This window comes from Sus scrofa, chromosome 12, assembly GCF_000003025.6.
Source record: "Sus scrofa isolate TJ Tabasco breed Duroc chromosome 12, Sscrofa11.1, whole genome shotgun sequence".
NCBI lineage: Eukaryota > Metazoa > Chordata > Mammalia > Artiodactyla > Suidae > Sus > Sus scrofa.
This window is the reverse complement of record NC_010454.4, coordinates 60349805-60364847: the sequence shown is the minus strand read 5'-3', so window position 1 is coordinate 60364847 and position 15043 is coordinate 60349805. Positions and strand designations below refer to the sequence as shown.

At 52.5% G+C, this 15043-nt stretch overlaps 1 protein-coding gene across 10 annotated transcripts in view; it reads left to right on the top strand.

The window, feature by feature from the left end:
• PRPSAP2 (phosphoribosyl pyrophosphate synthetase associated protein 2) overlaps nt 1-15043 on the top strand; it is a 46978-nt gene that overhangs the window by 23009 nt on the left and 8926 nt on the right. For all 10 annotated transcript variants that reach the window (XM_021067973.1, XM_021067977.1, XM_021067971.1 and 7 more), the window contains 2 exons: nt 3655-3710; nt 11248-11396. In XM_021067973.1, coding sequence (XP_020923632.1) covers nt 3655-3710; nt 11248-11396 — 205 coding nt within the window. The remainder of the gene's footprint in view (nt 1-3654; nt 3711-11247; nt 11397-15043) is intronic.

The window sequence follows — 15043 nt, the reverse complement described above, 5'->3', positions numbered from 1 at the left end:
GACCCCAGAGAGGTGGGGTACTGACGAAGTGCAGGGCTCGTGTTGTAAAAACGACGGAGTGTTGCAGCGATAGTCCTCGTGAGCCCTGGTCTGCAGCAGGACTTTCTGCGGCCGTCAGGAAGCGGAGGCTGCCCGTGTGTTTCTGCGGTGCCTGTGAGATGCCATCCGCCAGCCTCTAAAGCGGGCACTTGGAAGGTGCTGCTGACTCCGCGGTGCTTTTGTCCGCACTGTGCCCGTCCTGGTGTCTCTGTACCGTCTCCCTCTCGCGCTCCCAGGAACGCGCAGCAGGACGCAGGCAGGGCTGCGGCGGAGGAGCCTGGCTGTCGGGCAGCCTGAGTCTTCGCGGTCCCACGGCGGCGCCGGTGGCGTTTCCCCGTAGTGGTTCGGGGCAGTTGCTCAAGAGCTTCGAAGTCAGACGTGCCTGGCATGTGGGGTGTTTTCCCCTCCACTTGATAATGAGAGTTCTCTTCTGAAATGGAGAGGCGAAAGCATATGTTGGGGGGGCACTTGGGGGAGGCCCTGGGTGCGTGGTTGCTCGCAGTGGTGAGGAAGCGGCCAGCCCCCTGGACTGCAGCCCGGCCTGGCCCCTCTGCCCGCGGCTGAGCCCGGCCACCAGCCTGCCTCGTGTTCTGAATCCTCTGGAGCTTCTCTTTGAATTGACTTCCCGTCTTCATACACAGTTAGAGATGCTGCTTCGTGGGTGCTTTTTGGAAAACAGCAGCGACGCGAGGAAGCCGTTGGTACACGGTTCGTGTTGTTCTGCAGCTTTCTTCCTTTCCCATGGGGTGTCTGGTGCCTGGAGGCCTTTCCCGGCTCAGATACGCAAGACTACTTCTTTCTGCATACTTGCTGCATAGTATCCCAAGTTCGTTTTTTAATTTTAATTTTATTTTCTTTAGGGCTGCACCCGTGGCATATGGAGGTTCCCAGGCTAGGGGTCTAATCGGAGCCGTAGCTGCCCGTCTACACCACAGTCACAGCAACACCAGATCTGAGGCTCGTCTCCGACCTACCCCACAGCTCATGGGAACCCCGGATCCTTAACCCACTGAGCGGGGCCAGGGATCAGACCCGTGTCCTCGTGGGTATCAGTCAGATTCATTTCCTCTGAGCACGGCGGGAACTCCCTGGTATTCCCAAGGGTAGATCAACCATATTCAGTAGAACTTTCTGTGACAGTGAAAAAGGCCCATCTGCTGTCAGCACAGCGGCCTCTAGCCCTAGCCGCATGTGCCTTCTGCAACTGGAGAACTGAGCCTTCGTTTTATTTCAGCTACCTGTTACACATGTGAAGCACAGTTTAAAGGACCCACAGGTTACAGGTGTGCAGATTTTCTACCATTTCCCTCTTGCTTGGATATTAGGTTTTTTATTTTTCACTCTTTTAAAGGAAATTAAAAAAATTTTATTATAGTTGATTAACAATTAAGGGAAATACTTTCAAAAATATTTAAGTAATGCTACACTGGAAATTCTTAGGTCTGCCTTTCTTTTTTCTTTTTGGTCTCTTTGTCTTTTCCGGGGTCACACCCGTGGCATGTGGAGGTTCCCAGGCTAGGGGTCTAGTTGGAGCTGTGGCCACCAGCCTACATCACAGCCACAGCAACGCCGGATCCTTAACCCACGGAGTGAGGCCAGGGATGGAACCTGTGTCTTCATGGATACTAGTTGGGTTCATTACCACTGAGCCATAATGGAAACTCCAGAAATGATCTACATTTTTAGTACTGTGATAGATAATGACAGAAAGTGCAGCTGTCTGCACTCATTTACGCTGGAACAGTTTCCCCTACAAAATAGTGTTTTCTCCGTCCAGGTGGCTCTCTTGTCTCTTCATCTCTCTAGATGCTCAGTGGGTCCCTTTCATTTTCTGTGGATTTTGTTTCCTGTAATTTGAGTATTAACCCCTCTGTTTCTTCCTTTCCTCTGGGAAGATCTCGGATTGCGTCTGTACCTTGTTTAACAAGTTTTATGGTCTTGTGTGCTGCATGGTGGGAAGTTCCGTGGCTTGATCTTGGCCACGGTGGTGTCTCAGCTCTGTCCACCCTGCCCGCCAGCCAGCCAGCCACTGAGTTTCTTATTTGGACCACGGTAACTTCCACCTTCTAGATTTGTTTTTGAGTTTTTCCTAACAACTTTTTCTTTCATTATGTGTGTAATTTCCTCTTTTGACGCCTTCAGAGAAAATAGACTTTTTTTTTTTTTTTTTTTTTTTTTTTGTCTTTTTGCTATTTCTTGGGCCGCTTCCGCAGCATATGGAGATTCCCAGACTAGGGGTCTAATCGGAGCTGTAGCCATCGGCCTACACCAGAGCCACAGCAACACGGGATCCGAGCCGCATCTGCAACCTACACCACAGCTCACGGCAACGCCGGATCCTTAACCCACTGAGCAAGGGCAGGGACGGAACCCGCAACCTCATGGTTCCCAGTGGGATTCGTTAACCCCTGCGCCACGACGGGAACTCCAAAATAGACTTGTTTTTATTAAAGAGTCCTTTCTTTCAAAGTTTCCTTTTTTTTTTTTTTTTTTTTTTCGTTTCTTAACTGTTTTTCGCTTTTTTCTTCCTTTGGGTTTGGTGCTATTCGATGATGTTTGATAAGGAAAGGAAGTACCTGAAGTAGTTGAGAAAGACTTCCTGCGAAAATGGGCATTCCTGAGGAATTCCTGATTCCTAATGGAATTCCTCAGTGAAAATATCTTTGGCTGCCTTAACTTGCTGATGACGTTGGCTGAATTGGGCTTTGGTGTGTGTGGATGTGTCAGATGTAGAGAGGCCGGATCTGCGTGGTTATGCTGGATGTATCTGTGATAGAGCCAACTTCAAAGGTATCCGGTTTTTTGTTGTTGTTTGCTTATTATTTCGCGCTTCTGAGGTGCCAGGCGTTGTGCAGAGGCTGGGTGTTATTGAGCATTTTTATGAAAATTCATTGATTTAGGTCATTGTGAGAAAAAAAAATCCATGGGCATACATTTGAATGACATAATATGATTTAATGAAGTGATTAAATTTCAAGAACATAATTTGAAAATACTGCCAAGATGAAGCCAGAAACAACAAGCTGCCGTGCCCCTGAAAGTAGCTCTGTCTCCTGGACTCAGCCGCTGGGGATGGGTGCGTCCTGCGTCCTGACCCCGAGCCCAGGCCACCTCAGGTGGTCACAGGGAGACGGCAAAGCAGACCGATGCTTCGGTCATCCCCCAGAGGCTCGAACCTCCGCCACCAGACAGGGCTGGGCTGACCCCTTGAACACACTGCCTTCCCCACGGCGCCGCGACCGAGGCACGGAAACGGCAGTTCTTGGTTTGGAACTTGACGGTTCCCTGGGGTGCAGGTTGGGTGGTGAAACTACCGAACCTGGGGTTCACTCTCCCGCTGACGTGCTGCCCTGTAGAGGGGAGCTAACGACTCATTAGCCCCACTCTTAACTCTCTAAGATTCATGGTAATAATTGGATTTTTTTCCCCCCAAAGTAGGCATTTCTTCGTTTTCCAAAGACGAAATTTACTTTGAACGCCTTTCTTTTGGAAAACTTGAACGTGCCCGAATGCCATCCTCGAGTCTGCTGGGTGGTCACTGTTGGGCACTGTCGCGTGCTGCTGGGAAGGGCCTGGGGGAGGCCTGGCAGTAACCCCGCCTCTCCTCTGTCGCAGATCCCGGACTACAGGAATGCGGTGATCGTGGCCAAGTCTCCAGCCTCGGCCAAGAGGTAGGTGGGGGCTCGGGAGGCAGGCGCCCCAGAGCCGGGCCTGGGCCCAGCCCTGCGGGGGCCCCTTATTTTCACTCTGCCACCGGGTCGCCTGAAAGGTTGTCCGCGGGCTCCATCTCTTGAGTGTGGATTTATGCCCCTCCCTGCTGGGAAGCCGTGCGGGTCTGGGGACCCTCGTTGTTCACCTTCTCGTCTGGCATTTAAAACACCAGAGAATGTAGTTTGAGGTTGTTTACTGGCTGTTACTCAGAGAGCGCGGTGATTTATTAACAGAAGTATGTTCAGCCAAGAGGTCACCGATGGGTATGTGTTAAAAGGTGACATTTCACAAAACTTAGCCACCACGAGGTATGCAAACGGGGCCGTGCCGAGAGGTACACGAAGCCTGGGGTCACCGCTGAGCCAGCGATACAGACCTTCCGGCTGGGTTTGGCTGGAGAGGCTGCAGGTGGGTTCCAGGCCGTCTTAATGAAGCGAGTCACACAATGTTTGGCTTTCCCCTTGCACATGCAAGTTCTGTTCCCACCGCGCTGTGATCTGTGACGTCTGTAAGAGCATCATGGATTTAAAACAGCGTACAGACCGTAAAAATGCTGTATTACTAAAAACGATGCCACTTCAGCAAGTCACAGTCTTTCTGCATCAAAATCGGTGGCCTTGATCACTGTAAAAACGCATAATAATCATCGGGAAGAAGCTTGAAAAGCTGGGAGAATTAGCAAAATGCGACACAGAGACGCAAAGGAAGCAAATGCTGTTGGAGGAAGGCACCGATGGAGCTGTGACAGGCCTGCCCGACCTCGGCCCCGCGGAGGCAGGGTTCCGCGGAGCACACGAAGCAAGGGCTGCCTGCACCCGTGCGTCTTGGAGAAGCTGCTCCCCTGGGCAGGGAAAGAACAAAATCATAGGAACGAAAGCGTTTTCCTTTAAAGAGATCTTTTTAAAAAAACCTCCTGGGAGTTCGGGTCATGGCTCAGTGGTAACAGACCTGACTGGGATCCATGAGGGTGGGAGTTCGATCCCTGGCCTCCCTCAGCGGGTTAAGGATCCGGTGTGGCCGTGAGCTGTGGTGCAGGTCGCAGACGCTGCTCAGATCTGGCGTGGCTGTGGCTATGGCTGTGGTGGAGGCCGGCAGCTGTAGCTCTGATTCGGCCCCTGGCCTGGGAACCTCCATATGCCGCAGGCGTGGCCCCAAAAAACAAAACACCCTCCCACGATCAAATGCCTTGAATACCTTTGCTCCCTGGATCCTTGTTGAGTCCCATGGAGGGAAGGAAAGCAGAGGTGCCTCCATCCTGGGCCGCGGTCCCTGGCATTGAAGGGTGGGGGGCGGCTTCCACGTTGTAAGCCGTCGACTTCCTTCAAGAAAGAGCTCAGATGGGAGCCTCATTCCGTCCACTTGATGGAGACATAGGAAACGGGGGCCCAGTAGGAATAGAGACGCTCCAAACAGACTTTCCAGACGCTTGCGCAAAGGCTGAAGTCGTTTTAATTTAGCAGTTTGGTTTTCTCTGGTAGACACGGTTTTTTAAAAATTAGGTCGAAAATCACCTAACGTACAGTTAAGCTTTTTTAAAGTCCATAGCTCACGGCACGGGGCGTTCACAGCGTCATGCAGCCACCAGCTCTCTGCTCGCCAAGTGCCCGCTCTCCCGCCCCTCCTGCCCCAGGCCCTGGCAGCGCCGCATCTGCTTTCTGTCTCTGACGTTGCCTGTGCCAGATATTCCGTGTGAGTGGAGTCACACAGCTTGTGGCCTGCTGTGTCTGCTTTCTCTCGCTCAGCCTCCTCTGCAGTTTCATCCACGTTGTAGCGGGTATCGGGGATTCATTCCTTCTTACTGCTGAATAATATTCCGCTCTACGGATGGACTGCTTTGTGCAGTCATCCACGGATGGCACTTGGCTGTTTCCGCCCGTCGCCTGCTGTGAGCGTTGGTGTACAGGGGTGGGTGTACGGGTGTCTCTTGACGTGTGCGCTCACTTCGCGTGGATGGGTACCTCGGGCTCAGAGTCTTTGTTTCCGTGTTTGAGGGACACCCAATTTAACATACTCCAAACTGAACTGCTCTTTGCATCTGCCTGTAGTGTTGGCCTGGAGTGGGCAGTTTTTGTCTTAAAGTTTCCTGACTTGTGAGCCACCCCTGGTCCCCCGACTGGAGAGCAGGCTTTGGTTTGGGCAGCTGCAAGTCTGGGGCGATGAGGCAGAAGAGATCCGGGGACTCACCAGCGTGCTCCCCAAGTCTCTCTCTCAGGTGGGAGGACAGTCAGCCCCACCCCACCCCACCCCAGGGAGGTGCAGAAACTGGCCCAGGGTGATTGAGCTGGAGGCCGTGTAAGGACGCTTAGGGTGAGTCCACGCCAGCGATGACTGCGGGATTCGGCTGGGGCCCCGCGTGGTTGAAGCGTCCTGGCCTCCACTTCACCCTCGCTCGGGACGCGTGTGCTGGGCCGGCCACTGGGGGCGAAGCGGACGCTCTCGGGGGGGGCGGTGCGACCTCAGATCAGGACCAGCGCCACCTCGCTCGGGACGCGTGTGCTGGGCCGGCCACTGGGGGCGAAGCGGACGCTCTCGGGGGGGGCGGTGCGACCTCAGATCAGGACCAGCGCCACCTCGCTCGGGACGCGTGTGCTGGGCCGGCCACTGGGGGCGAAGCGGACGCTCTCGGGGGGGGCGGTGCGACCTCAGATCAGGACCAGCGCCACCTCGCTCGGGACGCGTGTGCTGGGCCGGCCACTGGGGGCGAAGCGGACGCTCTCGGGGGGGGCGGTGCGACCTCAGATCAGGACCAGCGCCACCTCGCTCGGGACGCGTGTGCTGGGCCGGCCACTGGGGGCGAAGCGGACGCTCTCGGGGGGGGCGGTGCGACCTCAGATCAGGACCAGCGCCACCTCGCTCGGGACGCGTGTGCTGGGCCGGCCACTGGGGGCGAAGCGGACGCTCTCGGGGGGGGGCGGTGCGACCTCAGATCAGGACCAGCGCCACCTCGCTCGGGACGCGTGTGCTGGGCCGGCCACTGGGGGCGAAGCGGACGCTCTCGGGGGGGGCGGTGCGACCTCAGATCAGGACCAGCGCCACCTCGCTCGGGACGTGTGTGCTGGGCCGGCCACTGGGGGCGAAGCGGACGCTCTCGGGGGGGGCGGTGCGACCTCAGATCAGGACCAGCGCCACCTCGCTCGGGACGCGTGTGCTGGGCCGGCCACTGGGGGCGAAGCGGACGCTCTCGGGGGGGGCGGTGCGACCTCAGATCAGGACCAGCGCCACCTCGCTCGGGACGCGTGTGCTGGGCCGGCCACTGGGGGCGAAGCGGACGCTCTCGGGGGGGGCGGTGCGACCTCAGATCAGGACCAGCGCCACCTCGGTCGGGACGCGTGTGCTGGGCCGGCCACTGGGGGCGAAGCGGACGCTCTCGGGGGGGGGCGAGCGACCTCAGATCAGGACCAGCGCCAGGGGGTTTGCTTCCCCTTCTGTTCACTACCGCATCCTGGAGGCTAAACAAAAAGGAATCCAGTGTGACAAGGAAAACAGTCCTTTTAAAGAGTTTTAAGCATAGTTGGTTTACGGGGTTCTGTCAGCTTCTGTGCAGCAAAGTGGCCCGGCCCTGCATGTGCGAGCATTCTTTTTCTCAGCGGATGTAGCTCTCTGTGCTGCACGTAGGGCAGGACCTCACTGTCCCCCATATTCTAAACGCGGTAGTTTGCATCTGTTGAGTCCATCCCATCCCTTCCCTCCCCCTCGGCGACCACAGTCTGTTCCGTTTCCCTTCTGGCGAAGGTGTGTCTGTGCTTTGAGTTCCAGATGTAAGTGCTCCCCTCTGGCATTTGTCTTTCTCTTTCTGACTGACTTCATTAAGTGTGAGACGTTCTAGTTGCATCCATGTCGCTGCAAATGGCATTAGTTTGTTCTTTTTTAATGGCTGAGTAGTATTCCACGGTGCACGTGTCCCTCCTCTGTCGATGGACATTTAGGTTGCTTCCGTGTCTTGGCTGTTGTGCATAGTGCTTCCGGGAAGGCACGGGTGCCTGTGTCGTTCTGAACTGTAGTTCTGTCTGGATGTATGTCTGGGGTGGGACTGTCAGATCTCATGGTGGTTCTGTGTCTAGTTTCCTGAGGACCCCTCCCTACTACGCTGTTCTCCACAGGGGTTGCGCCAGTTTCCACCCCCAGCAGCGGTGCAGGAGGCTCCCTTTTCTCCACACCCTCCAGCAGGTGTTATTTGTGGACCTGTTGACGACGGCCATTCTGACCAGTGTGAGGTGGTACCTCATTGCCGTCTTGATTTGCATTTCTCTCGTAATTAGCGATGTTGAGCATTTTTTCATGTGCCTATTGGCCACCCATGTGTTGTCTTTGGAGAAATGTCTGTTTAGGTCTTCTGCCCATTTTTTGATTGGGTTGTTTATTTTTTTTGCTATTGAATTGTGCAAGTTGTTTGTATATTTTGGAGATGAAGCCCTTGTTGGCAGCATCTTTTGCCACTATTTTCTCCCATTTTGTGGGTCATCTTTTCAGGGTTTTGTTTGTTTTTTATTTTTATGGTTTCCTTTGTTGTGCAAAAGCTTATAAGTTTGATTAGGTCCCATTGGTTTATTTTTGTTTTTATTCCTATTGCCTTGGGACGCTGACCTAAGAAAACATTTGTACGGTTGATGGCAGGAAATGTTTGCCCGTGTTCGCTTCTAGGAGTTTTATGGTGTCTTATGTCTAAATTTTTAAGCTATTTTGAGTTTATTTTGTGCATGGTTTGAGGGTGTGTTGTAGTTCCCTTGATTTACACGCAGCCGTCCGGTTTTGCCAGCACCACTTCGAAACAGGCCTGTTTCGCAGGTGGCATGATTCTTTATGTAGACAAATCTGATGAAATCTATAAAAACGCTGTTAGTGCTGATAAGTCAGTTTAGCAGAGTTGCGGGATATAAGATCACACTACAGAATCAGTTGCCTCTATACTAGCAATGAACTATTGTAAATTAAAATTAAAAAAAGAAAACCAAATGGCATCAAATTAAGTCAAACACGTAGGGATAAACCTAGGGTGTTCAAGACGTGCATACCGAAAAATAAAAAACATTGCTAAGAGAAACTGAAGACCTAAATGCATGGAGAAATGTACTGTGTTCGTGGCTTGAAAGCCTCAGTACTTTGAGGTAACATTTTTCCCTACATTGATCTATGGAATTGACAGCTTCCCAGTACAATGTCAGCAGGCTTTTTTAGAAATAAAATTTGACAGGTTGATTGTAAAATTCACGTGGACACACAAAGAAACTAGAATAGCAAAAAAATGAAAAGGAAAAGAAAAATCTTGGAAAAAGGGGGACAAAGTTGAGAGATCTAATGCTACCTGAACTGAAAACCTGTCCCGGGGGAGGGAGAGGCAGCGGGAAGCACTGCGAGTTCGGGGGTGGTAGGTGCACACCGTGACACCTAGAGAGTGAGCAGTGAGCACAGGGAGCTAGCCAGACTCTTGGGGAAGAACGTTTAGAATGTGAGAAAAAGAATGTGTGCACGTGTACGAGTGGGTCGCTTTATAGCAGAAATTGACGGAGCGTTGTAAAACAACTATAATGAAATTTTTTTTTAAAGAAGGCAAGAAAACTATTACAAAGCTAAAGCAAGTATGGTTATGTGATAGTGGATTAAAGACAGAAAAGTAAATCAATGGGACAGAATAGAGAATCTAAAAATAAACCCTTAGGCATTTGGAATACTAATTTTCTCAATTATACAAGGCAATTTAATGGAAAAAGGGTGGTTTTTTTTCCAACAAATGGTGTTGGACTATTTGGATGTTTGTGTGCAAAATAATGAATTTTGAGCCAAATCTCATATAATGCACAGAAATCAACTTTAAATAAATGGTATACCTGGAGTTCCCATCGTGGCACAGTGGAAACGAATCTGACTAGGAGCCATGAGGTTCAATCCATGGCCTCACTGGGTGAGTTAAGGATCCGGCGTTGCCGTGAGCTGTGGTGTAGGTCGCAGACAGGGCTCAGATCCCGTGTTGCTGTGGCTCTGGCTTAGGCTGGTGGCTACAGCTCTGATTAGACCCTTAGCCTGGGAACCTCCATATGCCACGGGCGCAGCCCTAAAAAAAAAAAAAAAAAAAAAAAAAAATCTCATAGCTAAATGTAAAATCTGAAACTATGAAACTTCTAGAGGAAAACTTAAGAGGAAATCTTTGTGACCTTGGTTTAGGCAAAGATGCCTTAAATATAACATCCAAAGCACAATTCATAGGAAGAAATTGTTAAATTGGACGTCATCAAAATTAAAACCGCTCTTCAGAAGACAAGATTAAGAGAATAGCAGGAAAAGGAACAGATGGGGAGAAAAATATTTGTAAAGCATATATCCAATAAAGGACTTCTATTCAGAATATATAAAGAATTCTCCAAACTTAAAAAAAAAAAAAAAAAAAACTGGCAAGAGAAGAACAGACTCTTTACTAAAGAATATAGCAGGTGGCAAATAAATACATCAAACAATGGCCAACACCATTTGTCCAGAGAGTTGCATCCACGTTGAAGCCGCAGTGAAGCACTGCGCCCCCCGGTGGATCCTCGGAGGCGATGGCCCGAGCCGGAGGGGCCTCGGAGGGGCTGGAGCTCGCACAGGCCCGTGGGAGTGCGAGGCGAAACGGTGGAACCACCGTGTTGCAGGCAGTCGGGTGGTTTTTTCAAGAACCAAACACACACATAACGGGTGATGCAGCCATTCCACTCCCAGGTATTTATCCAGGAGAAGAGCAGGCTTGCATCCGGACAGGTTTGCGCCCGAGTGTCCGTAACAGTTTTGTAACAACTGGACGCAGCACGTCAGTGGACAGATGCTGATGGGCCCACACCACGGGCTGCAGATGCGCGTGTGATGTGGTTGAACCCAGCGGGTGAAGCTGAGCGAACCAAGGAAGATGGGAAAGGACTGCAGACTCCCCTTGGCAGATTCTAGAAAAGGTTAAAAACAACAACCGGTGACAGAAGCAGGTCCCAGCGTGCTGATCTAGAAGGAGAAAAGGTTAAAAAACAACAACCGGTGACAGAAGGCAGGTCCCAGCGTGCTGATCTAGAAGGAGAAAAGGTTAAAAAACAACAACCGGTGACAGAGGCAGGTCCCAGCGTGCTGATCTAGAAGGAGAAATTGCTGAGGAGCACCGGCAGCGCCGGGCAGCGGCAGAGATTTTCACGGACGTGGCTGTGCCCGTGGCCGCATGCCGTCGTTGGGTTGACGTGTGCGCACCTTTCTGTCTCGCTTCAGGAGGGCCAGGGTGACTCGCTGGGGCGCTGCCTCCCCTGCAGTTGGTTCTCGCTGTTCGCCGGGTAGAGGCGTGGAGCTGGCAGTTGCACGTGGGGAGGCGGAGGCTGAGCGGACGCCCACTGCCCTCCCCGCTGTCCATCCCCGGGGCCTCTGCCCTTGGCCTGGCTCCTGAGTCTGCGATGATCTTACTCGCCTTTTTCTGTCACCTGTCCCTAGTCCTTCTTCCTAGACGTTAACAGAGCGGGTTTGGTGACGGGACCTGCGTCTCGCTCTCTCCAGGGCACAGTCCTTCGCCGAGCGGCTGCGGCTGGGCATCGCGGTGATTCACGGAGAAGCGCAGGACGCGGAGTCGGACCTGGTGGACGGCCGGCACTCGCCGCCCATGGTCAGGAGCGCGGCGGCCATCCACCCCAGCCTGGAGATCCCCAGTAAGTGCCGCCTCGGACGCCAGGCCGAGGGTGTGAATGACTTGTCTTTCTGGCTTTAAGTCGCTAAGAGCGGACGACGCCCTCTGTGGCCTGGTTGGGACAAGGGCCCTTGTGACGCCTCTTAGAAGCGGTCTGCCCGAGGCAAGACCCATGAAGACGCTCGGGCAGAATCACTTAGAGCGAGTGCTTCCGGGATTTCTCTCTTGTCCCCGGGACGTTTTTGATTGTCAGTACAAGGGCTGAGCAGTCACTGCCCTGCCCCCGCCCCCAGCCCCTGGCAGCCACCAGTCTGCTGTCCGTCCCATGGGTTCGCCTCTCCTGGCCGTTCCATGAGAGGCCAGGAAGGACGCAACCAGTAGGTTGTCTTTTGTATCCAGTTGCTGCAAGTATCAGAACTTCATGCCTTTGATGGATGGGAAATACTCCACGGTCCCACAGCCTTGTTACCCACTGGTCTGCTGGCGGGTGTTGTCTGTCCTGCCTTGTGGCTGTAACGCTGCTGTGTGCACTCCTGTACAAGCTTCCGCGGACATGTGATTTCATTTCTCCGGGGTCTGGTCCTAGCATCAGAATCGCTAGATCACATGGTAATTTTAGCCGTTTAAGGAGCCACCAAACTGTCTTCCAAAAGCAGCTGCACCCTCTTACGCTCCTGCCCGCCAAGTGTAAAGAGTCCACTTTCCCCACGTCCTTACCAATGCTTGATTTCTGATTTTTTTCATCACAGTCTTCCTGTAATAAAAGGGAAGTGGTGCCTCACGTAGGGCTCTTTCTTTTTTTACCGCTGCCCCTCAGCAGTGGAAGTTCCTGGGCTGGGGGTGGAATGCGAGCTGCGCCTGCCTGCCTGTGCCACAGCCAAGGCAACACTGCATCCGAGCCGCCCTGAGCGAGGCCGGGGATTGGACCCACATCCTCACGGAGACGATGCTGGGGTCCTAACCCGCGAGGCACAGTGGGGGCCCCTTGACTGCTGTTTTGACTTGCGTTTCCCCAATGGCTGATGACATTGAGCAGCTTTTCATGTGCTTGCTGTGTCTTTGGAGAAATGTCTCTTCAAATCCTTTGCCTTTTTTTTTTTGGTCACTTTTGGCTGCCATGAGGTATGTGGAGCTCCCGGGCCAGGGATCACATCAGAAGCACAGTTTCGACCTAAGCCGTAGCTGCAGCAATGCCGGATCCTTAGCTCTACCAGGCCGGGAACCGAACCCACGTCCCAGCAGCTCCTGAGATGGCTCCCTGTAGTGGGAGCTCCATTTGCCCATTTTTAAAAATGGGTTATTTCTCTTTGTGTTGAGTTACGAGTTTTGTTTTTGATTTCTTCTTCTTCTTTTTTTTTTGTCTTTTTAGGGCCACATGGGGATTCCCAGGCTGGGGGTTGAATCGGAGCTGTAGCCACTGGCCACAGCCACAGCAACGCCAGATCCGAGCGATGTCTGCAGCCTACACCACAGCTCATGGCAACACTGGATCCTTAACCCACTGAGCAGGGCCAGGAATTGAACCTGCCTCCTCATGGATACTAGTCAGATTCCTTTCTGCTGAGCCACGACGGGAACTCCTGTAAGAGTTTTTTATGTGTTCTGAACACTAGACCCTTGTGTGCAATTATTTTTTTCCATTCTGTAGGTTGTCTTTTCACTTTCTTGACAGTGTCCTTTGATGTACAGAAGTTTTTAATTTTGATAAGGTCCAGTTTATTTATTTGTTGCTTGTCTTATGGAGGCATATCTAAGAATTCCTGCCAGATCCAAGTTTGTGAAGATTTGTTCCTGTTTTTTTCACTCAGGTTTATAGTTTTAGCTCCTGTCTTAGGTCTTTGATCCATCATGTTGTGAGAAGAGTCCAGACTCACTCTTTGGCATGTGGGTAGCCACTTGTCCGAGCACCGTTGTTGAAAAAACGTTCCTTCCCCATTGAATGGTCTTGACACACTTGTTAAAAATCAGTTCCAAGTGTCCATCAGCAGATGAGTGGATAAAGAAAATGTGTGTATATAGTGGAAGGTTATTCAGCTGTAAAAAGAAGGAAATCATAGAGTTCCCGTCATGGCTCAGCAGGTCAAGAACCTGACTAGTGTCTTGAGGACATGGGTTCGATTCCTGGCCTCGCTCAGTGCATTAAGGATCTGGTGTTGCCGCAGCTGTGGTGTAGGTCATAGACGAGGCTTGGATCTGGCGTTGCTGTGGCTATTGTGTAGCCACAGTTGTGGCGGGGGGGCCACAATTTGGCCCCCAGCCTGGGAAACTTCCATATGCTGCACCTGTGGCCCTAAAAAGAAAAAAAAAAGAAAATCTCGGAGTTGCCGTCGTGGCTCAGCAGAAAGGAATCTGACTGGCACCCGTGAGGATGCAGGTTTGATCCCTGGCCTCGCTCAGTGGGTTTGAGGATCCCAAGTCGCCGTGAGCTGTGGTGTAGGTCGCACACACGGCTTAGATCTGGTGTTGCTGGGGCTGTGGCGTCGGCCGGTAGCTGCAGCTCTGATTAGACCCCTCGCTGGGAACCTCCGTGTGCCGCGGGTGTGGCCCTAAAAAGACAGGAAAGAAAGAGGCACTCCTTTGCCGTTTGTGACAACATGGGTGGATGTTATGCTGACTGAAGTCAGTCAGGCCGAGGATGTTCTCGCTGGTGCCTGGAATCTAAAGGCAGCGCCCGACTCGGAGCCGAGAGCCTGATGGTGGTTGCCAGGACCTGGGCGGAGGAGGCGGGGAGACGCTGGTCGGCGAGCACAGACTTGGGGTTGGAAGATGAGTAGGTCCCGGGGTGTCACGCCCAGGGCGGTGGAATCACGGACAGTACTATGCTGTGTACCTGACGGTTGCTGAGAGAGCACCCCTTCAGTGTCGCCCCCCACACACACACGTACACGTGATCATGGGAGCTGATGAAAGCGTTGACTAGTCTTCCCGTGGTTTTCATCTGGCAGAGTGTGTGTGTGTGTGTGTCTGCCAGATCATCATGGTTGTACACCTTCAACACGGGAAAGGCTGTGTGTCGATTCCGTCTCGCTAAGGCTCGGGGGGAAATTGGCCGACCTGGAGGTCTGGCTTGTTTCTGGATTCTCAACAGAACCGCTTTTGCTCTTTGGGTCCCTTGCCCTTCATGTGCATGGCAGGATCAGGTCGTCTGTGCAGAAGTGGTTGGGACTCCGACAGGAAGGCACTGAGCCCCTGGGTCACCTCGGGGAGCACTGCCCCTGGACGGTACGAAGTCTTCGGGTCCGTGGACGTGGGTGTCTTTCCACTTAGGTGTTTGCTTTGATTTCGTTTAGTAGGATTGTAGCTTCCTCTCCAGGTCTTTTACCTCCTTGGGGAAATTTCGTCCTCTCCCTTCTGCTCTCTTTTTTTTGATGTTGTGTTTCTTAGTTTTCACTTCAGACTCTTCATTGCCAGTGTGTAGAAACACAACTCATTTTTGTGTTGATCTCGTACCTTGCAAGTTTGATGAATCCGTGTATTAGTGTTGGTGGCTTTGGGTGGATTGTTTGGTGTTTTCCTGCGTGTAGGATCATTTTACTTCTTCCTCTCCAATCTGGTTGTCTCCCAGTTCCTTTTCTTGCCCGACTGCCCTGGCTAGCACACCCGGTGCACTGTTGAAGAGCAGGGGTGGCAGTGGGCATCCGTGTCTTGGTCCCGACCTTAGGGGGGTCC